At 39.7% G+C, this 25,185-nt stretch overlaps 1 protein-coding gene across 7 annotated transcripts; it reads left to right on the top strand.

Moving 5' to 3' along the window:
* The first annotated feature begins 479 nt into the window (after positions 1 to 479).
* Positions 480 to 24,886, top strand: rab41 (RAB41, member RAS oncogene family). 7 transcript variants are annotated; one of them, XR_009825843.1, is made up of 9 exons: positions 480 to 782; positions 4,728 to 4,786; positions 9,377 to 9,430; positions 10,472 to 10,577; positions 15,792 to 15,903; positions 20,477 to 20,608; positions 20,743 to 20,921; positions 23,696 to 23,762; positions 24,657 to 24,735. XR_009825843.1 is itself a non-coding variant. In XM_062044307.1 (8 exons), the coding sequence occupies exons 1-8, from the start codon at positions 704 to 706 to the stop codon at positions 24,719 to 24,721; spliced, it is 636 nt and encodes a 211-aa protein (XP_061900291.1). In that variant the 5' UTR covers positions 494 to 703; the 3' UTR covers positions 24,722 to 24,886. The 7 variants fall into 7 exon arrangements, 4 of the variants coding, with proteins under 4 accessions (XP_061900291.1, XP_061900290.1, XP_061900289.1 ...); XR_009825842.1 differs by lacking the exon at positions 10,472 to 10,577 and adding an exon at positions 13,050 to 13,155 and having other exon boundaries at positions 487 to 782; XR_009825844.1 differs by lacking the exon at positions 10,472 to 10,577 and adding an exon at positions 13,050 to 13,155 and having other exon boundaries at positions 498 to 782; positions 20,477 to 20,570; positions 20,828 to 20,921.
* Positions 24,887 to 25,185: the final 299 nt, after the last annotated feature.

Here is a 25,185-nt window from a genome sequence, read left to right as displayed (position 1 = left end):
GACAGATTGTTTGGTAAACGTATAGCATGTTCTGTATGTTATAGTTATTTGAATGACTCTTACCATAATATGTTACGTTAACATACCAGGGACGTTCTCAGTTGGTTATTTATGCGTCATATAACGTACACTTATTCAGCCTGTTGTTCACTATTTTTTTTTTATTTTAAATTGCCTTTCAAATGTCTATTCTTGGTGTTGGGTTTTATCAAATAAATTTCCCCAAAAAATGCGACTTATACTCCAGTGCGACTTATATATGTTTTTTTCCGTCTTTATTATGCATTTTCGGCCTGTGCGACTTATACTCCGGAGCGACTTATACTCCGAAAAATACGGTAGTCACTAACAAACTGTCAGAGAAGCACAAGGCTGCGGCAACGCAGCACCGGTCACAGCCCAGTATTACCTTTGAATATCTCCCTAATTTTGAGGTCTCAAGGTTGGCAAGTATGGTGGTACTCGGTGAGCCAAGTGTTATTCTGAGGTGATACTTGGTGGATACTTATTCTCAACTAAAGCCGCACGGTTGCGCTGTTTCTCTTCCGTACGATTCAAGAGGAAGAAGAAAAAAGGAAAAGCCGAGGCAGGCTGGTGAGGAATGAGGACGACCCACTGCTGCTCTCCTCTCTCCCGTCCAGACACACACACCACTTACCCCAGTCGGCCAGCGAGTTAGCTGCTTCCGTTTGTTTTGGACAACATGTCAAGCACAACCGGCGGCGGGGAGTTTGGCAACCCTCTACGGAAGTTTAAGCTCGTCTTCCTGGGCGAGCAGAGCGGTAAGTCTGGACGCTTTGTTTATTGCAGCCTGGATGAAAGTGGCTGTGGTGTTGGGGGAGGACGTTAGCATCGGCTAGCTCGTCGTTAGCTTGCGGCTAACTAGCTCGTCGGGTTAGCTTGCGGGGTAAAGTCACCTACAGAAAACAAATAGTCACTTATCGTGCGGAGTAGTCGTTTAACCCTTTAAAAATGTCGTGGGTTAAAAAAAAGACAACATGTATTGAAATGTCGAGTTTAAATAACTCCTAGTTGAATTGTGATGACGTCATAGCTAGCTGTCGAAGCTAACAACTCGCCTTTCACTTCCGTCATTTTTACCACACATTATAAAGTTCAGCGGTAAAATGTTACTTAACTGCAAAATGACAAAGAGGATGTGGCTCGTTGTTTTTTAAATTCATTTTCACTCCGACGTTAATGAGTGTGTAAGCTTGTCTAACGCAGCTAGCACTAATAGCTAAGCTAAATGTAACCGCACCGATGAAGTTAGCTTTAAAAATGCAGCCGATTTTTTTTTCGCAGTCCAAAATGTGACTTTAAAGTCAGCATAGTGCGACATAATACGGTGTCATTCAGAGCCACGTCGGCCGGAGGAGGTGAGGACCAAGCCGGCCTGCCTTCCACTAAGCTGTAAAAATCAAAATATGTAAGTGACGTGATAATATTTTTTTGCATCGTTTTAAGCTTCTATCATCAAACTATGTGGCTAAAGAAAAACTTTGGCAACATTTATCTGGTCTTTTTTGTTTCTGCTTGTATTTTTCAAAATTTTTGGTGGCTCCACCCATATTGCCAGCTCAGCGTGTGGGTTCGCCCGTCCACATTACATCAGTGTCATACATCAGTGTTTTTCAACCACTGTACCGCACACTTTTTCAACCACTGTACCGCACACTAGTGCAGTGTTATGCAACCTTTTTTTTGAGCTGAGGCACGTTTTTTTTTTTTCATTGAAAAAATACAAAGGCACACCACCAGCAGAAATCATTAAAATGTGACACACGATATTGACAATGAAAAGTCGTGGTCGCAATTGTTATATATGAATTTAAACCACAACCAAGCATGCATCACTATAGCTCTTGTCTCAAAGTAGGTGTACTATCACCACCTGTCACATCACGCCGTGACTTATTTTGACTTCTTTGGTGTTTTCCTGTGTGTAGTGTTTTAGTTCTTGTCTTGGGCTCCAATTTTGGCGGCTTTTGCTGTTTTGTTGGTATTTTCGTGTCTTCTTTTGAGCGCTGTTCCCTGCACCTGCTTTGTTTTAGCAATCGAGACTATTTAAGTTGTTGCTATCCTTCTTTGTGGGGACATTGTTGATTGTCATGTCATGTACAAATGTACTTTGTGGACGCCATCTCTGCTCCACACGCTGTAAGTCTTTGCTGTCGTCCAGCATTCTGTTTTTCTTTACTTTGTAGCCAAACCTACTCAGTGGCCTAGTGGTTAGAGTGTCCGCCCTGAGATCGGTAGGTTGTGAGTTCAAACCCCGACCACAGACTATAAAAATGGGACCCATTACCTCCCTGCTTGGCACTCAGCATCAAGGGTTGGAATTGGGGGTTAAATCACCAAAAATGATTCCCGGCCACCGCTGCTGCTCACTGCTCCCCTCACCTCCCAGGGGGTGATCCAGGGTGATGGGTCAAATGCCGAGAATAATTTTGCCACACCTAGTGTGTGTGTGTGACAATCATTGGTACTTTGACTTTAACTTAGTTCAGTTGTAGTTTCGTTCTGCATATCCTTCCCTATGCTTCAATGCCTTTTTTAGGGGCACTCACCTTTTGTTTATTTTTGGTTTAAGCATTAGATACCTTTTTACCTGCACGCTGCCTCCCGCTGTCGTCTGCATATTGTGGTCACGACAAACCATGTTCCCGACATCTACAAAGCAATTATCTACCGGCTGCCACCTACTGATACAGAAGAGTATTACACGGTTACTCTGCCGAGCGCTAGACAGCACTGACACTCAACAACGGCACATTATTTGCGGATTATAATTACTGGTTTGCAAAAAATATTTTTAACCTAAATAGGTGAACTGAAAATCTCCCACGGCACACCAAACAGTATCTCACGGTACACTAGTGTGCCACGGTACACTAGTGTGCCGCGGCACAGTGGTTGAAAAACACTGCACTTGTGTGACGTCAGATATTGTCTGGTGTGCCGTGGGAAATTATGCAACTTCACCTAATTGGTCCCAAAAATATTATTTGCAAATCAATAATTATAATCTGCAAATAATGTGCCGTTGTCTAGTGTCTGTGCTGTATAGAGCTCGGGAGGGTAACCATGTAGTACTACATGTCAGTAGGTGGCAGCAGGTAGTTCATTGCTTCGTAGAAGTCGGAACGCGTCGAGGATGGTTTGTTGTGATGCCAATATGCAGAGCACAGCGGGAGACAGTGTGCAGGTAAAAAGGTATGTTACGCTTAAACCAAAAATGAACAAAAGGCAAGTCCCGCTAGGAAAAGGCCCTGAAGCATAGGGATGGCTATGCAAAACGAAAGTGAAACTGAACTGGCTACAAAGTAAACAAAAACAGAATGCTGGACGACAGCAAAGACTTACAGTGTGTGTGTCTGTACATGACATGACAATCAACAATGTCCCCACAAAGAAGGATAGCGTCCGCACAACTGAAATAGTCTTGTTTGCCAATAAACAGCAAGTCAGGCAATAGCACTCAAAGGAAGGCGTGAAGCACCAACAAAACAGGAAGAGCCACCAAAATAACAGCGCAAGACAGGAACTAAAGCAATACACACAGGAAAACAACAACAAACTAAAAAAAAAAAAGACAACCTGGTAGAGTTTCATTTTTAACGTTTCTGCTGGTGGTGTGCCTCCGTTTTTTTCAATGAAAAAAATGTGCCTTGGCTCAAAAAAGGTTGAAAAACACTGCCATACATAACATCAGCCTTTTTAAAATGCTCATCTGCTGGCACTCTCTGATGGTGACATGTACTGTATTTTCCGTACCATAGGGCGCACCGGATTATAAGACACACTGCCGATGAATTGGTCTATTTTCTATCTTTTTTCGTATGTACTGGTAATCGGATTATAGTCAGTAGGTAAGTAAATTTGATTTATAAAGCGCTTTTCACAGATAAAATCATAAAGCGCTGTACAAAACATAGGTTAAGTAAAAATACAATTCAATTTAAAACAGGGGCAACGTCATAAAAAGGATACAAAGTGGATTAACAATTATAGTTAAAAGGTGCATTAACTAACAGCTTTACTAAAAAGAGAAGTTTTCAAATGTTTCTTAAAAATTTCAACACAGTCAAGATCATAAAGGGACTGGTGCAAATTGTTCCAGAGTCTGGGAGCTATAGACTGGAATGGCAGGTCTCCATGGGTTTTAAAACGAGTTTTCGGGATCTTTAGAAGACCCTGGCCTGAAGACCGGAGGATGTCCTACCTTATACACACACCATAATAATACTCCTATGTTGAAGCACAGTACAGTCCATCAAGCGCTGTGGCTTCATAGCTTACCAAAGTCGTACTAAAACATTTTGATAGATTGTTGAGCGCCGTGTGTAATATTCTATATTTTCAATGGAACATAAAAAATGTTGGTGTTGTTTACTTGAGTCATATTGCAGTCTACATGTATCTCTTATGTGTGACTGCCATCTACTGGTCACACTTATCATTTCACCACGAACCAAATAAAATAGCTTTGAGATCGGTAAGAAAAAAACATAATTATTCCGTACATCAGGCGCACTGGGTTATAAGGCGCACTGTCGAGTTTTGATGGGGAAAAAGGCTTTTACGTGTGCCTTGTAGTCCGGAAAATATGGTATGTTTTTATGTTTTATGTATTTTTTTTATTTATCATTTATGTATCTATTGTATTATCCACTGCAAGCTGGCTGTTATAAGCAGAACTCCCATGTTTGTTTTGTATTTTACAGTTGGGAAGACCTCGCTCATCACCAGGTTCATGTATGACAGCTTTGACAACACTTACCAGGTAAAAACAACATGACATCACACTGGAACCTCAAATATCAGACACAATCACTTTTGGGATGCCTTGTTTGGATTTAAAAGCCATTTTGACCCAAAAATTTAAGTGGCTCATATCAGGCTCATAAGCCCCATTTACACTGCAAACCAAATCGGATCGGATAATTTTTTTGCCGGTCTGAACGCTCCAAAGTGCTTAAAATATTTCTGCACCAGATTCAGGCCACATCAGGAGGTAGTCCAAATCCAACTGGAATCTGGACACATGAGGACTTAAATTATGACTAATGTATGATCCTGTAACTACTTGGTATCGGATCGATACCTAAATTTGAGGTATCATCCAAAACTAATGTTAAGTATCCAAACAACAGAAGAATAAGTGATTATTACATTTTAACAGAAGAGTAGGTAGAACATGTTGGAACGGAGAATAAGCAGATAATTAACAGTAAATGAACAAGTAGATTAATAATTCATTTTATACCACTTGTCCTTTATAATGTAGACAAAATAATAGAATGATAAATGATGTTACTGCATATGTCAGCAGACTAATTAGGAGCCTTTGTTTGTTTACTTACTACCAAAAGACAAGTTGTCTAGGTTGTTCACTATTTTATTTAAGGGCAAAATTGCAATAATAAACATATGTTTAATTTACTCTTTGATTTTTTTGTTAAAATAAAACCAATATTGCCATTTTTTGTGGTCCCCTAAATTTAAAAAAGTATCAAAATACATTTACCAAAATATTGGTATCGGTACAACCCTACAAGATTGTTGTATAAATATCTCTGCAATGCCTCCACGGTTTGATTTCAAATTTTTTGGGACTCATGCAGATCCCAAATACACAACAGCAAATTTCAATAGGGAAGAATAGTTTGCATTAAGAGCCCCTTTTAAGTATATCAAACACAAAATGCATCCAAAATACTATCTTCACTGATACTCAAATTCCTGTCCTACTAATATTATGTATACATGAGGTATTTAAATTTTTCATACTTTTTTCAAAGTACATTTTTGTCAACAAGTATATATCTTATTGTACGGCCCAAAAACTGCGTGTAAGAAACTAGTTAGTTTGCCTGTGTATCATTGCGTGAACCTGAGCGCCCAAACAAAGAACCCCACACGTTGGTGACTGTTTGCTTTCTAAAACTGAATACAACTGCAAAATAAACCATAATAGGGCTAAAGAAAGTTGTGAGTGCCAGCATTTTGATAAAGAAGGGTAGAAACAACATTAACTTCAAGAAAGAGCGTCCGGAATGGATTAATTTGATTTCAATTTTTTTTTTATGGAGGAACATTGCTTTGGTTTTGTAAGATTCGGCCTTCAATGGCCCTTTTGGAACAAAAAACAGGGTACCACTGTATACAGTATACTCCCTGATTAGTTAGGATTTCTGTTGGTTAACTGTTATACTGACCTGGCAACCAAGGAAGATGATGATTTTGCAGAGAACGTTTTACATTTTGGGATTTTACATTCAAATTTTAAAGGGGAACTGCACTTTTATTTATTTTTTTTTGCCTGTTGTTCACGATCCTTATGATCCTTATGAGTGACAAAAAAAAACATTTTTGTTCATTTTTTTTGTCCTAGTTTGTAATATTCGGCTTGTTCTGGGTGGCTAGCACTGGTGCTAATGGGAGCAAGTAATGCTGGCTCTAAATCACTCAGAAATGTATCCAACAACCGCCAACAATACTTCATTTACGTTCTCTCTATATATATTATATATTATATATATATATATATATATATATATATATATATATATATATATATATATATATATATATATATATATATATATATATATATATATACATATACACACAGTGGGGCAAAAAAGTATTTAGTCAGCCAGCGATTGTGCAAGTTCCCCCACTTAAATGATGACAGAGGTCTGTAATTTTCATCATAGGTACACTTCAACTGTGAGAGACAGAATGTGAAAAAAAATCCAGGAATTCACATTGTAGGAATTTTAAATAATTTATTTGTAAATTATGGTGGAAAATAAGTATTTGGTCACTTCAAACAAGGAAGATCTCTGGCTCTCACAGACCTGTAACTTCTTCTTTAAGAAGCTCTTCTGTCCTCCACTCGTTACCTGTATTAATGGCACCTGTTTGAACTCGTTATCTGTATAAAAGACACCTGTCCACAGCCTCAAACATCAGACTCCAAACTCCACTATGGCCAAGACCAAAGAGCTGTCGAAGGACACCAACAAAAGAATTGTAGACTTGCACCAGACTAAGAAGAGTGAATCTACAATAGGCAAGCAGCTTGGTGTGAAAAAATCAACTGTGGGAGCAATTATCAGAAAATGGAAGACATACAAGACCACTGATAATCTCCCTCGATCTGGTGCTCCACGCAAGATCTCATCCCGTGGGGTCAAAATGATCATGAGAACGGTGAGCAAAAATCCCAGAACCACACGGGGGGACCTGGTGAATGACCTGCAGAGAGCTGGGACCAAAGTAACAAAGGTTACCATCAGTAACACACTACGCCGACAGGGAATCAAATCCTGCAGGGCCAGACGTGTCCCCCTGCTTAAGCCAGTGCATGTCCAGGCCCGTCTGAAGTTTGCCAGAGAGCACATGGATGATACAGCAGAGGATTGGAAGAATGTCATGTGGTCAGATGAAACCAAAATAGAACTTTTTGGTATAAACTCAACTCTTCGTGTTTGGAGGAAGAAGAATACTGAGTTGCATCCCAAGAACACCATACCGACTGTGAAGCATGGGGGTGGAAACATCATGCTTTGGGGCTGTTTTTCTGCTAAGGGGACAGGACGACTGATCCGTTTTAAGGAAGGAATGAATGGGGCCATGTATCGTGAGATTTTGAGCCAAAACCTCCTTCCATCAGTGAGAGCTTTGAAGATGAAACGTGGCTGGGTCTTCCAGCATGACAATGATCCCAAACACACCGCCCGGGCAACGAAGGAGTGGCTCCGTAAGAAGCATTTGAAATTCCTGGAGTGGCCTAGCCAGTCTCCAGACCTCAACCCCATGGAAAATCTGTGGAGGGAGTTGAAAGTCTGTGTTGCTCGGCGACAGCCCTAAAACATCACTGCTCTCGAGAAGATCTGCATGGAGGAATGGGCCAAAATACCAGCTACTGTGTGTGCAAACCTGGTAAAGACCTATAGTAATCGTTTGGCCTCTGTTATTGCCAACAAAGGTTATATTACAAAGTATTGAGTTGAATTTTTGTTATTGACCAAATACTTATTTTCCACCATAATTTACAAATAAATTCTTTAAAAATCCTACAATGTGAATTCCTGGATTTTCACATTCTGTCTCTCACAGTTGAAGTGTACCTATGATGAAAATTACAGACCTCTGTCATCATTTTAAGTGGGAGAACTTGCACAATTGGTGGCTGACTAAATACTTTTTTGCCCCACTGTATATACATATACACTTGTGGTGTGTGTATTGTACATATTGTTATGATTGTGTCAGTTACTATGTTACAATTCTTGCGGTGTACATAAACCGTTGGATAATTTAGAAGTTAGAGTGCTTTAAAGGCTGCAATAGTGACTCCCATTAACTGTATTTTGCAAGCGTTTTTAAATTTATTTATAGAATCCTAAAAAGAAAGACATGTGTTCTTTATTGTGAACAATAGACAAAATTCCCCAAAAATGTAGTTCCCCTTTAAATGTGCTTATTTCTCGGGTCAATTGTTTACCCCTTTTCACACAGAGAGCTTGGCGTATCAGAGCCATAGATCCCAGATTTACTAAACCCAATAAAATGGGATATTGCTATAAAGTCCTTGTTCACACAATGATGCACTTCTTTTTATTAATGGCGGAGCACTCATTACATTACTGTATTGGAGTGTGAAACAGAGTTACTTCCTTTCTCCCTCCCACAAACATACATATATTCCTTCCCATACTAAATTATATTCCATAAACACGCCTCTTCTAGAAACTTCACAAAAATGTTCTGGGTTGCTGTTTAGTACCCATTTGAAAGTAACCTCCTTCTGTCACTAAGTTTTCTCCTTTGTCTCCTGACTCTACTTCATTGCGACGGTCACATAATCCTGTTGTGTGTTTGTTAATAAGGTGCAATGTCTCATTCAGTCTGGTGTGTTCTAATCGAATGTGTGATATGATACCTTCCTCCTTTGTGCTCCTCCGTACAGTTCTTCCCACTCCTACTGTGTTCTATTGCATATAGGTGTCTTACCTGTTGTAAATACTGCCTCAAAATGCCTATCATCTTCCGTGTTGTGCGTCTTTGATGCAGAACGGTGACATAGAAAAAGATAGCTTTTAACTGCATGTTAAAGGGTTTTTTGTTAGGGTAATGCTTTGGATAAGATTCTAACAAGGGCGGTGTGAGTCTCTTTAGAGACAACAAGTCTGCTGTCTTGTCTCCATGGAGCTGAGTTGCAGTCGCAAAGGGCTGCTTATTGCATCTGCAACAATGATGAATTACGCTTTTAGATTTATGTAAACAGCTTTCATGCAAATAACACCCACTGTGATGCTTATAATAGTTGCAATGTTTTTAACGCAGTCTTGGTGTTTTGCAGGCAACAATTGGTATCGACTTCTTGTCAAAAACCATGTACCTAGAAGATCGCACGGTAAGCCTCCTTTTGTGAATATGGAAGAAACCTTATTAGAATGCTTAAAGCATGCATTATGTAGCAGCCATCATCCTTTCACATTCACACCACCCTATAGTACAGACCTGGGCAAATTAAGGTCCGGGGACCACATGCGGCCCGTTAAGCTTTTCAATCTGGCCCGCCGGACATTCCCCAAATAATTTTTTTAGATCTTTAAGATGGAAAGTGTAGCTGCCATTATGATGTGCAGTGATGTTTTCAAATGACCGTAAGTCTTGAACTATACAAAGTATTTCAATGGTTGGAATCTGTGCTTTTGCATGATATACTACTTATTATGGTTATCTAATTAGTTATTATGGTAATCTAAATCACAGCAGGTCAGATGAGGCACCAAGCAGTGTGGGTGGGGAGCGTTTCCACAGAGTGTTTCCAGAGCCTGAAATGCGGGTGTCAGGGAAAGACACAGAACGAGATTTTTACAACCAAGTTCTAAAGCTTAGTGATATATCAGATTGTAGGTGGGGTTTTTTTTTTTTTATACCCTTCGCGTTCATATTTCGCTGTTTGTTGCATTTCACTTAATTGTAAAATATGTCGATCGGGAGGGGGTGTGACGTTTATATGTTGTCAATATTCAGTGTTTTATCGTTCATAGTTAATATTCTGAATCACACATTCTTTATTTTCATGTAAATTCTGAGTGTCTTATTCAGTAAAAACATTTAAAATTCCATTCCGTTTAAGGTGGTCTGTCATAACGTTTTTAGCATTCAATCAGACATTCGTGTGATGTTTTGTATTAGTGTTCCTGAAAGTAGATATACTGGCCCCCGGACACATTTTTTTTCTCTAAATTTGGCCCCCCAAGTCAAAATAATTGCCCAGGCCTGCTATAGTATAATTATTCATTTTGTCACACATGATCATATTTTCAGTTCATTTCTTTTGTTATTCCATCCCATTCCCTGTCCGGGTCATGCAATCCCACCTGTTCACCTCCCCGCCCCCCCATCACACGCGTGTGTGTGTCCGTGAATCACGGCCGGCCTAAAGATTCGGCTGCAGCTCTGGGACACGGCGGGACAGGAGCGTTTCCGCAGCCTCATCCCGAGCTACATCCGAGACTCTGCCGCCGCAGTGGTGGTTTATGACATAGCCAGTAGGTATCACGGCCTCCCTCCCGTCCTTTGCTTGTACACTACTATGTGCAAGGGCATTCAAAATGAGCATTTACTGGTGTGGAGACCCCACTGGACGCCTGCATGTCTGCATCCATCACTGCCCAGGGGGTGTTCACACGTCTTACGTCAGAGGTGTCAAACTGTTTTTTATTGAGGGCCACGTTGCAGTTTTGGCTGCCACTTGTAACATTAATAAAAGAAACATACGGATTAGCCGCATGATATTGCCACACCATTACCTATGCATTTGATTAGTACATGTACCGTATATTTTACCTTGAAAAAATCCGTAGATTTTGCGGTCCAAAAAATGGCAGAATTTCACCAAAAAATTTACAGTAAAATGGTCACACTCTATTTTACTGTAAAATTCTGGTGATTGAGCTGCCAGTTTTTTGTTGGTTTTTTTGCATAAAAAATATGGTGCTGTTTTCACAATTTATTACTGTAAATGTAAAAAATAGTACCACAGTTTTTTTTTCTTACGGTAGGATTCTGAAGACTGAGCTGTCTTTTAAAAAAAAAATGTTTTTCATGTTTACAGTGTACAATTTGATGGATAACTTGCTTTGAAATCATAAGGCTAGGTAGATATTTAGATTAGATTAGTACTTTATTGATCCCAGTGGGGAAATTAGATTTACGTATGTTTTTACCCCAAAAAGGTTTGGAATGTATGATAATATAGTATCTGTTGCATTATTAGATGGATAAAGTTTAAAAGATATATAAATGCTAGGGGTGTAACGGTACATGTATTTGTATTGTACCGTTTCGGTACGGGGGTTTCAGTTCGGTTCGGATGTGTACCGAACGAGTACACATGCTAGCAGCGACCGGGCTAGGACAACATGTAAAAGCCAGAGCTGGAAGACCCTCCTGCCTCGTTAAAATCTCCCGTTTGGGAACACTTTGGCTGCGCGATACAACAATAGACGACGGAGGTTTGCCGACATTGTTCAGCAGCTGCTTCTGACAACACGTCAAACATGTGTTGCACCTTTCCTGCTTCCGGCTCCCAGACTGTAGTCGAGGAGCGCAGGGGAGACAGTGGGTCTCCACAGCTCCGGACTCCAGGGTAAATGATGAGTCCGGCGATTAGTTGCAAATCGTGGCTTTATTGAGGTCTTGCACACAGCCAATCCAACAAAACACTAGCCACTCCCCGCACTCACGCTATCACTCCCTCACCTCGCTCGCCCACACACTCACCTCACATGCTGTCACATATTAAAGGGCCACACACACACATACGCTACTCTCATAACACATGCTAACCCATTTGAAGCGTCACCACCGCATTCAAGCAGCCTCTCCTCGGCGAGTCAGGCAGGGCTAAAGCAATAACAAATGTTTTTATAGCAGCAGATATAAGTCCATATTGCATTAAAAACTAGATTTTGACCCACTTCTATGGTGAAAGAACAATGAGCCCATATATCCTCTTACTGCCAAATTAGCCATGCAAGGGGGGAAAAGAAAAGTTAATCTGAGGCTGAGTTGACTTGAAACTGTTTAATGTTGCACTTTTTATATGTAGAAGAAAAGTTTTGTCATTTTATTTAATCTGGACAACAACTTGAGGCAGTTTAATGTTGATTAACGTGGACCCCAACTTAAACAAGTTGAAAAACTTATTGGGGTGTTACCATTTAGTGGTCAATTGTACGGAATATGTACTGTACTGTGCAATCTACTAATAAGTCTCAATCAAAAAAAGCACTTTATATGTAGAAAGGTTTTGTTAAGAAACCATTCTGAGCCTTATCTTAGTTAGTTTTTATTTTATATATGTTGACCACATTAACCCTGGCAATGGACCCTGTGTGTATATGTATGTTATGCCATTGTTTACAAATTTGGTAAATAAATAACCAAAAAATGTATATTTTGTTGTTTTCTTACTGTACCGAAAATGAACCGAACCGTGACCTCTAAACCGAGGCACGTACCGAACCGAAAATTTTGTGTACCGTTACACCCCTAATAAATACATGCAGTACATGTCTTTTTTTTTTTTTTCCTGTCAAAAAAGAAAGAAAGATAACTACTTAATTGATTCATATTATTTCCAGGCTTTCACAGGCCATTCAAAATAATGTGGCAGGCCAGATCTGGCCCCCGGGCCTAGAGTTTGACACCTGTGTCTTACATGCTCTTTATTATTAGTCTGTTTATAAGAAGCGGATGCAATGAATCACTGACATCTTGCAGAAATCCTCTGAACAGGATATGACTAAATGATGATTCAGCAGGCCCCCCTTATTTCTTTTCTTGCTCACCTCCACTTTATCACCTGAATTATTTTTCCCCATTCCTGCATTCAAACAAAAACATCTGCATTACCCCTTGGCTTGTCGCAGTTTCTATTCCTATCTCCACTTTTTTTTTTCATTCTGCTCTTCCCCTCTTTTTTTTATCTCCTTCCTCTCCCCGTTCCAACCCCGCAGGTCCGACTCCAGCTTTGGGACACTGCTGGACAGGAGCGCTTTCGTAGCCTAATCCCCAGCTACATCCGCGACTCTACCATTGCTGTGGTTGTGTATGACATCACCAGTGAGTCTGGGTTGTTGGCTAACATTCTCTTTCCTGACAGGCCACAACATTAGGTACATTATTGCGATCCAATGAAAGAGATGTATTCTACCGCAGTAACACTGTATTTATCTAATAATCTCTGTCAATAAAGGCATTTTCTCATATTGGATCTCACTGGGTCGTGCCGGTGTACCTGATGTTGAGGCGGGTAAGCATGTTGTTGCTCACAATTACAAACCCCAAAACCAGTGAAGTTCGCAAGTTGTGTAAATGGTAAAAAAAAAACAGAATACAATGATTTGCAAATCTTTTTCAACCTATATTTAATTTGAATAGACTGCAAAGACAAGATATTTAATGTTGGAACTGGAAAACTTTATTTTTTGCAAATAAAGCTCATTTGTAATTTGATGCCTGCAACATGTTTCAAAAAAGCTGGCATAAGTGGCAAAAAAGACTGAGAAAGTTGAGGAATGCTCATCAAACACTAATTTGGAACATCCCACAGGTGAACAGGCTAATTGGGAACAGGTGGGTGCTATGATTGGGTATAAAAGCAGCTTCCGTGAAATGCTCACTCATTCACAAACAAGGACGGGGCGAGGGTCACCACTTTGTCAACAAATGCGTGAGCAAATTGTTTAAGAACAATTTTTCTCAACCAGCTATTGCAAGGAATTTAGGGATTTCACCATCTACGGTCCGTAATATCATCAAAAAGGTTCAGAGAATCTGGAGAAATGATTGCACGTAACATTGAATGCCTGTGACCTTCGATCCCTCAGGCGGTACTGCATCAAAAACCGACATCCGTGTGTAAAGGATATCACCACATGGGCTCAGTAACACTTAAGAAAACCACTGTCAGTAACTACAGTTGGTCGCTACATCTGTAAGTGCAAGTTAAAACTCTACTATGCAAAGCGAAAGCCATATATCAACAACACCCAGAAACGCCGCCGGCTTCGCTGGATCTGAGCTCATCTAAGATAGACTGATGCAAAGTGGAAAAGTGTTCTGTGGTCTGATGAGTCCACATTTCAAATTGTTTTTGGAAACTGTGGACGCCGTGTCCTCCGGAACAAAGAGTAAAAGAACCATCCGGAATGTTCTAGGCGCCAAGTTCAAAAGCCAGCATCTGTGATGGTATGGGAGTGTATTAGTGCCCATGGCATGGGTAACTTACACATCGGTGAAAGCACCATTAATGCTGAAAGGTACATACAGGTTTTGGAGCAACATGTGTTGCCATCCAAGCAACGTTATCATAGACGCCCCTGCTTATTTCAGCAAGACAATGCCAAGCCACGTGTTACAACAGCGAAGCTTCTAAGGAAAAGAGTGCGGGTACTAGACTGGCCTGCCTGTAGTCCAGACCTGTCTCCCATTGAAAATGTGTGGTGCAATATGAAGCCTAAAATACCACAAGTTGCCCCTGTGACAACTTTTTTGCAATGTGTTGCTGCCATTAAATTCCAAGTTAATGAATATTTGCAACAACAAAAAAGTTACTCAGTTGGAACATTAAATATATTGTCTTTGCAGTCTATTCAGTTGAATATACCGTATTTTTCGGATTATAAGTCGCAGTTTTTTTCATAGTTTGGCCGGGGGGTGCGATTTATACTCCGGAGCGATTTATGTGTGAAATTATTAACACATTACCGTAAAATATCAAATAATATTATTTATCTCCTTCCCGTAAGAGACGAGGCAAATGTCAGCAATCGTCACACACACGTCAACCAATAAAAATTTGGCGGGGGCGGGTCATGGCAGAAGTGCACTGTGCGTCATGGCAGAAGTGCATTGTGGGTCATGGGATGCTACCTGCTACTACGTCCGTAGCTATAAAAATGGATCTTTTCAACATTGGCGGTAACTTATAAAAACTGAGAAGGGCTGAACAAAAATGGCACCGAAAAGGACATCATATACTGCAGATTACAAGCTGGACATAGTGAAATATGCTGCAGAAAACGGCAAGAGGAAGCGGCGCATACTTTTGGAGTTGGCGGAGTTGTTTAGAAGCCACACCGAGTAAGAACATTTCATCGGATTTAGCGATTAGGAGTGACCGATTGTTTGGTAAACGTATAGCATGTTCTATATGTTATAGTTATTTGAATGACTCTTACCATAATATGTTACGTTAACATACAAGGCACGTTCTCAGTTGGTTATTTATGGGTCATATAACGTACACTTATTCAGCCTGTTGTTCAATATTCTTTATTTATTTTAAATTGCCTTTCAAATGTCTATTCTTGGTGTTGGATTTTATCAAATAAATTTCCCCCAAAAATGCGACTTATACTCGAGTGCAACGTATATATGTTTTTTTCCTTCTTTATTATGCATTTTCGTCCGGAGTGACATATACTCCGGAGCGATTTATAATCCGAAAAATACGGTAAATTGAAAAAGATTTGCAAATGTTTGTCTGTTTTTATTTACCATTTACACAACGTGCCAACTTCACTGGTTTTGTATTTTGTAGAATGAACAATCTTTATTTCCCACCCCGCTGTACTCTCGCTTACTAAGACGTCATAGAAGTCGCTCTGACCTTGATGACATTTTAACTAGCTTCTAAACCCGTACGCAAGCTCGTGAGCGAGTCGATGATTGTTGGCGTTTTCTTTCATTCACAGATCTAAACTCCTTCCAACAAACCTCAAAGTGGATCGATGACGTGCGAACGGAGCGAGGAAGCGACGTCATTATCATGCTAGTTGGAAACAAAACGGACCTGGCGGATAAAAGGTAAACACTTTTGATGTATTAGTTAGATTTAAGTACTGATTACTCCTAAGTACAAAGTGAAATATATAATGGGACCTTGGGTGGCGCTAGTTGACAGCTTCCAAACTGTCATCCTTATAATTATTTTATCAGCAGTACAGGCAATTATATTAAGTAGCATTTCAACAAGGCAAAAAACAGTAGTAAAGAGAACCCCCTGTGCATATTATTTTGTAATATTTGCACTTGTCACGGAAGTATTAAGAGAAAACATTGAAAACATTTCAAATAATAAAACAGTCGCGGTTAATTGCTAGTGGACATGACCGCAATTAACACATTTCTGCAAAGTAGGATTATTAGTATATTTTCATAGAGCACAACAAAAGACGTTTACTAGCTTATTATTATTACCCTCACCATAAAATAACACCCGTATGAATTACTAGCCCAACTTATGAGCTTAACTGGTTCTGTGTCGGAGCTGCGGTGTAGACTAATGGGGATCCTTAATAAACTAAACTCTTAACTCAAAACACTTATATCTCAAATCAACATCTCCTATTGAAATTTCCAATTGAATTTAATTGGTACTTCTTCTCCCTCTCCCAAAACAGCACCATTTAAATTTGAACATTCAAAAAGAAAAGGTGATTGTCTCGGTTAGGCTGAAGTGCCAACACCGAATGTCCGATGCTACGTTGTCGTCAAAGTGTCACCAATGTGGAGATGTGTTATTGACGAGGCAGGAGTTGAAGATAAAGTCCAGCAAAAAAAATGTTGGTCAACTTGAGATTGTCGTGTTGAGGATACGGCGGCAGCAATATTAGTGTTGTTGTTTAGTAGTGTTCACCCTTAACTGTCCGACCCTGCTATCTGATATAATATAATAATAAGACAAGTACTGCACACATAGAGCCTGATTCACTAAGATCCAAACACCACCTGGTAGTCAGTGTGTGCAAACAATAAAATAGCGTGTACTATTAGTGGGTGTGTTGCATGCCATATAGTAACACTGCGTGTGCAACTGAAAAATGGTGCACACCGCCTTATTTAAATGATGATTTTACCACAGACACACTCATTTACTGCACATTCATGTTATCATGCTCCTACCCTTTGCTGTCTTCACACAAACAGGCGACATCGACCCCCTTTTATGAGCTTTTTTTTTCTGAACCGCTGAAAGTGCATGGGAGGGAGGCTGCACTTACTCGCTCAAAATGCATACTTATAGACCAGGGGTGTCCACACTTTTTCTACAGGCAAGCTACTTTTGAATTGACCAAGTGGAGGGGATCTCCGTCATTCATATGTATATCATTTATATTGATTTATTTATGAAAGAGAGGTTTTTGTTAACAAGTTAAAGGTGTTTAATGATAATACAAGCATGCTTAACATTCATTTATTTCATGAAGACAATAATATAAGTTGAATGTGATGACTTGCATTGATTGGAATCAGACAGTAGTGATGATAATGTCCACATTTTCAAATGGAGGAGAAAAAAAGTCCTCCTTTCTGTCCAATACCACATGAAAGTGGTTGCTTTTTGCCATCTTATTTGTCCAGCTTCCATACTCCTTTTTATACACTTTACAAGAAATATATTGGCGGAAAACTCCGTAGTTTGCTAGCTTGTGCACGCCAGCTTTTTGAGACTCTTATTTAGTTGGCGCTTTTATTGTGAAGACAGGAACTGTGCAGTCGGTCTTTAGAGTTTTTACGGCAGTTATGGCGCGAGAGTCTGTTGAAATAAAAAATGTTTCTCGCCTTCCTGTCGGTCATTTTTTCTTAATGATCTGGCAGCAGCCGGCGTCATCTCACAAGACCCTCGGGTGTCGTGAATGTCAATCAAGTGACAAAAGTGACGTCTTGGTGAAGATTGATGATCGCTCATTTTAGCTGGATTTTTGTTAATGCCTGGCTGGCGATCGACTGACACACCCTCCGCCATCGACGTAATGGGCACCCCTGTTGTAGACGATGTGTCTAATATTTTGTATTTCTACCGCCCAAAATGTTGACCCACACACATAGGACGGAGGATTAGATTCTCGATACTGCAGCTGTGTGTGGAACAGTCAGTTTGCACGTCCTTCTGACACATGCTAAATAGTGCTTGCAAAATGGGTGTTGATAAATCACATTGCGCCTGCTAAATAATTATATTTGCTTCTTCTCCTCTCAGTATTGTCGAATGATCAGCATATACTTTGCATATTAATGAAGACAGACGCAAAAAGGATTGCACACCTTATTCTGCTCACTAAACAGACACAGTCCACTTTGCACACGTTTGCTAGATCAGCTTTGCGTGTGCTATCTATGTGTTTTAGTACATGCAAACCTTTAGTAAATCAGGCCCATAATACATAAATAAAGCTTAATTCAACACTTATTTAGGCCCAAAGCATGTAGAATATCTTTAAAAAAATAATAAACAGATGCTCTATTTAAAAGACAACGAGGGACGACTCTAATGAAAGACAGTTCAAAAAGTGATGCTTCCTGTGCATATTCCTCTGCTCCTTGTTTTTGGAAGCCAGAGAAAAAGCAAAACCGTGCTCTCAAACTAGGGCTGGGCGATATATCGAGTTTGTAAGATATATCGATATATTTTGGAACAATATATGAATTAAGAAAATATCGTAATATCGATATAATTTATTAGAGATGTCCGACAATGGCTTTTTTGCAGATATTCCGATATTGTCCAACTCTTAATTACCGATTCCGATATCAACCGATACCGATATATACAGTCATGGAATTTTAACACATGTGTATATTGTAGCGTCCCGGAAGAGTTAGTGCTGCAAGGGGTTCTGGGTATTTGTTCTGTTGTATTTATGTTGTGTTATGGTGCGGATGTTCTCCCGAAATGTGTTTGTCATTATTGTTTGGTGTGGGTTCACAGTGTGGCGCATATTTGTAACCGTGTTAAAGTTGTTTATACGGCTACCCTCAGTGTGACCTGTATGGCTGTTGACCAACTATGCCTTGCATTCACTTGTGTGTGTGAAAAGCCATAGATATTATGTGACTGGGCCGGCACGCAAAGGCAGTGCCTTTAAGGTTTTTTGGCGCTCTGTACTTCTCCTTACGTCCGTGTACACAGCGGTGTTTTAAAAAGTCATAAAATTTACTTTTTGAAACCGATGCCGATACTTTTGAAACCGATACCGATAATTTCCGATATTACATTCTAAAGCATTTATCGGCCGATAATATCGGCAGTCCGATATTATCGGACATCTCTATAATTTATTTCACGTTAAAATGACCAAACACCGCTTATTTGTTGTGTTCCTTGTTCTCCCCCGCTTCTCATTCCCTCGGCTACTAAACCCCTCCCCTTCCTCCTTCCAAGACATGCTTGCACGTACAAGAACATCCATGATTGGTTGGTTGTTTACTATGATGAGCCACGATTGGTTAAGATTAGGGCAAACCATTAGGCACAGGCCAATCAGAGGCAAGATAGGGCGGGTCATGGAACCAGGAAGGGAAATCACCACAGACATCCCAAACGATGACGAGAGTCGGAGAAGAGAAGAGGGAATATTCAAGCGGGCGATTTATGTATTAAAAAAACTAGGGAAGAGGGATTCTCTTCTTTAGATGTTTCTTTTAGCGATGTGTCCATGAAACCCACAATGCGTCCACTTGGCCACATTTGGACAAATGTATGCGTCTGGATAAAACATTAATTTGACTTTTTTACCGTGTAAGCCCAAATCTAAACTGTTCTCCAGTTGCCATTATTCGAAGGAGAAATGCTGCCAAAAATGTATGGCGAAGTGAGGAAGATCCTAGCCGCACAATGAAGTCAAGTCACTTACTTGGCGCTGACCAGAACCGTACGTGTGTGACAGTCCATTACATCGTCCACTGGGAATTAAAAAGTGCCTGCCTGCAAATGTATTTTTTATCTGAGTGTGATACATGTTGTATTATTTGCACAGGTTTGTTATTTTATTTATGTTATGTAATTTTGTGCTACTTAAACACTTTATACCCATCTTGACTAACTGGTTAATAAAAGTGTCACTGACTGTTTACAGTGCAGTTGTCATTCACTTCAATGTCAGTGAATCTCGCTCAAAAATAGATATCTTTATATGTATACTTCACCGGAAAATATATTGAGATATATATCGAATATCGATATTAAGTAAAAATATATCGAGATATACTTTTTTGTCAATATCGCCCAGCCCTATATCAAACCATATGCAATTTAAGAGGTGGATCACAAATTTAGAAACCGGTTGTAATGTTGTGTGAAAGCTCTGCCAAAGCCCGGAGTCCCACGTGTTCTCCTTAAAGTGCACCTCATTCATCTTTGTTTGTCTTTATATTTTTGCCACTTTCAAAAATAGCCGATTCAATGCTTTCATATTGTTTTCCTTTGCCTCAGATTTTCTTCTGTTCCGTTTTTTCCTCATTTTGATTTGATTTCATTTCTGTGTGTGTCCTGTTTGCATGTGTGCTGTGTTTCTGGATTTTCCACCGTGTCTCCTCCCGCCAACCCTCCCACTCCTTACCCCACCCCGCCCACCACACCTTCCCGGGACCGTGGCAGGCAAGTCTCTGTTGAGGCGGCAGAGAGGAAAGCCCGTGAGCTCAATGTGATGTACATAGAGACCAGCGCCAAGGCTGGCTATAACGTCAAACAGGTTGGTGTCCACCGCCAGGCGGCCATGTTGTCCTTCAGGTCAGGGAGTGTGACTTGTAGACTCCCTCTATAAATACTATAAGTCATGTTACTGCAGCCTCTCTTCCTTTTTCTTCCTCCCTTTTTTTGTCTGTTATAACCGAACTAACCTCTTCTCTTTCACCCCCCAAAAGACTCAAGCAAGCTTTCTCTCTTCTCTATCTTTTCCTGTCCTCTTTGCAATGTTTCTCTATGTCCATGTCGCCTCCACACGAGCAGACAGATCACCACGGAGGAGGGCGAGCAGAGAGCTAAGGAACTGAATGTCATGTTCATTGAAACCAGCGCAAAGACTGGCTACAATGTCAAACAGGTATCACTATGTCTAAACTTCCTCTTTTTACCCTCTTTTTTTACCTCTTACTTGTCTGCTGGTACACACAACTCATGTATCACCCTCTAACAGGTTCTCACTACTTCACTTCATTTGATGCTATCACAGAAGAAGAAACTCACACTTTTTTCCTGCTTTTTCCCGTTATATATGATTCAGTGTAGTATTCACAGGACTATTTCAGAAATGTTTCAGGTCGACACGAGGGCTGTACGGTATACCAGTACAAGTATAGTATCGCGGTACTAATGAATCAAAAACGGTACTATACTATGTTTGAAACGTACCGGTTCCCAACGGGTATGACGGCGCATATTCTGACATTGCAGGTTTTACGAGCATGTTCGGCAGCGCACAATCACGGAGAACTTACAAGCAGACAGAAAAGGGAGAATGGATGAATTTTGGCCTAAAAAGTAAAGATAAAGGTGAAGTTATGACACTGAAACGCCCTCAGGAAGAGGTGCTTTAAGACATGGCTAGCTAGTTAGCAGCTAACATCCATCCGCAGTCTGCAGTGTTTTAGCTACTTCTAAATCACTAATCCTCGCCTCCATGGCGACAAATAAAGTATGTTTCTTACAAGTAGTGCAGGACGAGGAATAGCTAAACATGCTTCACTACACACTGTAGGAGGATACAATAGCTCACCGGCGTCACAATGTAAACAAACGCCATGGGTGGATCTACACCTGACAGCCACTGTAATGATACCAAGTTGAAAAGTGTATCTCGTCGATACTACTATGATTACATCAATATGTTTTATTGTCACAAAATCTTATTTTCCTCTTTTAAAAATGTATATTGAATGAATTGCGTTTATTTCGGTCATATAATCAACCATCAACCATTTTGTGTGATCAGTACAGATTATACATATTTAACAATCATACACATTGACACACAAAAAGAAAAGAAAAAGAATGACCGAAAAAGGAATAGGCTGAAGCCAAAGCTTATATTTTGCCTATCCTATACCTTCACTGAAAATAAGATTACCTGGAACATCAACGTAAAAAAAATCAATGGAATGAAAGTAATTGTTACTATATTTTATATATTATGTATATAAACTTAGTAAATATGTCCCTGGACACATGATGACTTAAATTATGACCAATGTATGATCCTGTAACTACTACCTAAATGTGTGATATCATCCAAAACTAATGTAAAGTATCAAACAAGAGAAGAATAAGTGATTATTACATTTTAGCAGAAGTGTAGATAGAACATGTTAAAACAGAAAATAAGCAGATATTAACAGTAAATGAACAAGTAGAATAATAATTAATTTCCTACCGCTTGTCCTTAATAATGTAGACAAAATAATAGGTAGATAAATGACACAATATGTTACTGCATACGTCAGCAGACTAATAAGGAGTCTTTGTTTGTTTACTTACTACTAAGAGACAAGTTGTCTAGTATGTTCACTATTTTATTTAAGGACAAACATACAGTAGTAAACATATGTTTAATGTACCCTAAGATTTTTTGTTAAAATAAAGCTAGTAATGCTAGTAATTTTGTGGTCCCCTTTATTTAGAAAAGTATCGAAATACATTTTGGTACTGGTACCAAAATATTGGTATCGGGACAACCTGAGTCGACACACAAGGCTTATAGGAGAATTGGGGTTAATAGAATAGAAGCGTTTTTTGTAGCATTTATTATTACTACATGGGAAAATGCTAGCTGCTTAAAACATGACTATGGATTAAAAAAAACACTTATGTCCTATTATACTATCTATTATAATATCTCATTCTCACAATACTTCTCTTGTTGCATTATTTGTATTTGACTTTATTAAATGTTTGAGTAGAATATTATTAAACAAAACCAGTTTTCTTTTAATTAATATAGAAATTGATCAGAAGTGTTTGTATATTTTATAGAGGAATGTAGTTCATAGAACTGGCACCAAGTGTTATTAAAGAAGTATTGATTTTGAATCGAGAATCAATTCTGACTCGAATCGTTACCCCCAAGGATCAAATGGTGTGGTGCCCAAAGATTCACCGCCCTACTGATCATCAATTTAAAAGGTAATAATCGATGTTATCGATACTGGAAAATAAAACATTGGCTTTAAGAATAGCAGACTTTTAAAAAAGTATTTTTAAATGAATAAACTTACCGTACGCGAGTCTGTTGCTCGTCTATGATGTCATCACCAGGTGCCATCTGTCATCAAAACAAGTATGGCGGAGACCGAAAGAGAAGCAGGCGAAAGAAAAATTAACAAGCCGCCATTGCGATAAACTGTGTGGAACATTTTTGGCTTTTGCAAAGACAAAGATGTTCTCCATAAGTGTCACTGTTTGAAGGATATTAAATACAATGGCAACACCACCAATCTCTCCAACCACCTACGGCGCTGTTTTTCGTCAGTTTTACTCGTGTTTTTTTTTTCCCCCAAGGGAAAACAACTGCCAGGGCCTGATTTAGACTGCACAAAACAGAGAAAAACATGTGTTTTTGTCTCACATAGGGATTGTGAATGATAGGCAAAATAGCACAAAAAGTAAACAAAGGCAGAAGGGTTCCAGAGTATGTAAAGAATAGACGCCATTATCAATTATTCACAGATTTTTGCCAGTCTTTGGTGGCACCAGAACCTAACTCGCACCAAAAGCGGGGATCTGTTGTATTATTTCCTACAACATTGTCTGTTTGGATGTTGCATGTTTTGTGTTAAAAGTAATCCCTTTGTGAAGTCACGTGATTCTGCCTTTGTTTTGCAGCTGTTCCGTCGTGTTGCTGCTGCATTGCCAGGAATGGACAGCACAGCGGAGAAAAGCAAAGAAGACAGTATCCTTCCAGTGTTGGCTTTTTACAACCTTCTGTTTTTCTTATCAAGGGTGGTTTTGGGACTGTCATAGGCACACCAAATCTGAAGTGACGCAGAGCGGATATTTATTGCCAGTCTAAATGCTCCAAAGTGCTTCAGATGATCTTTTCGCATCAGATTCAGGCCACATCAGGAGCTAGTCGTGAATCCGGTTGGAATCTGATCTTTTCAAATGTGACTTCATTTTAATGGCAATGAGATCAGTTTGCAACTTTTACGTCATCTTTGGGCAAGCTACATCAATAGTGCGCAAAATAATGGGCTATATACATAACAAATATGTATGTGTTTGTGTTTATATATCAATGTGTGTGTGTATTTATATGTATATACCTGTTTGTATATACAGTTGCCTTCAAAAGTTTACATACACTTGTAAAGAACATAATGTCATGGCTGTCTTGAGTTTCCAATCATTTCTACAACTCTTATTTTTTGTGTGATGGAGTGATTGGGGCACATACTTGTTGGTCACAAAAAACATTCATGAAGTTTGGTTCTTTTATGAATTTATTATGGGTCTACTGAAAATGTGAGCAAATGTGCTGGGTCAAAAGTATACATACAGCAATGTTAATATTTGCTTACATGTCCCTTGGCAAGTTTCACTGCAATAAGGCGCTTTTGGTAGCTATCCACAAGCTTCTGCTTGAATTTTTGACCACTCCTCTTGACAAAATTGGTGCAGTACAGCTAAATTTGTTGTTTTTTTTGACATAGACTTGTTTCTTCAGCATTGTCCACATGTTTAAGTCAGGACTTTTGGGAAGGCCATTCGCATATTGGGGAAACAAAATGGCAATTGACCTGCGTTGTGAACATAGTCCTAGTTTGCTTAACTCGCCCCCCCCCAGTGATCGACATCAAGCTGGAGAAGCAGCCGGAGATGACGGTGACGGAGAGCAGCTGCTCGTGCTAGTACAACACCACTCCCACCGCCTCACCCTCCGCTCACCAACAGCCGGTCTTTGGGTGGCCACTCACCCCACAGAGGACCTGCTTTCATTCTTCTCAACTCAGCGACTTTTCACAGTCACGGCGTGGACGTGTACCCCCAACAACCTTGCAAACGGAAGGTTATCTTTTCATCCACTTGCATGGCATTCTATAGAAGCGCAGACTGACATTAAGCTAACTCAAGAGTCTTCGTGCTGTTACTCTTCATTGTTGTAAAGTGTTTGGTTCTCTATTTTATTTTTTGTGTATATATAGAGCGAGTGTGCCTGACCTTCTGAGATAGCAGCTTGTTTCTCAACTTGTATTTTAAAGAAGTGGAGACGGGATCTTACTAATCATCGCACTTCACACAAAGCCGTCGTCTCACTTCCCATCTTTGTTAACACGGCTGAAGGCATCAAGTGTATACTATGTGAGACCAAGTAG

This window comes from Entelurus aequoreus, linkage group LG04 (genome assembly GCF_033978785.1).
Source record: "Entelurus aequoreus isolate RoL-2023_Sb linkage group LG04, RoL_Eaeq_v1.1, whole genome shotgun sequence".
NCBI classification, from domain to species: domain Eukaryota; kingdom Metazoa; phylum Chordata; class Actinopteri; order Syngnathiformes; family Syngnathidae; genus Entelurus; species Entelurus aequoreus.
This window is presented reverse-complemented; position numbering and strand designations above follow the sequence as displayed.

Bases quoted from the DNA above. Each gene is read 5' to 3' on its own strand.
- rab41 (XM_062044307.1), top strand. From the start codon at position 704: ATGTCAAGCACAACCGGCGGCGGGGAGTTTGGCAACCCTCTACGGAAG. The intron at 9,431-10,471 runs GTAAGCCTCCTT...GCCGGCCTAAAG, and splicing joins TGTACCTAGAAGATCGCACG to ATTCGGCTGCAGCTCTGGGA. The intron at 20,922-23,695 runs GTATCACTATGT...TTTGTTTTGCAG, and splicing joins CTGGCTACAATGTCAAACAG to CTGTTCCGTCGTGTTGCTGC.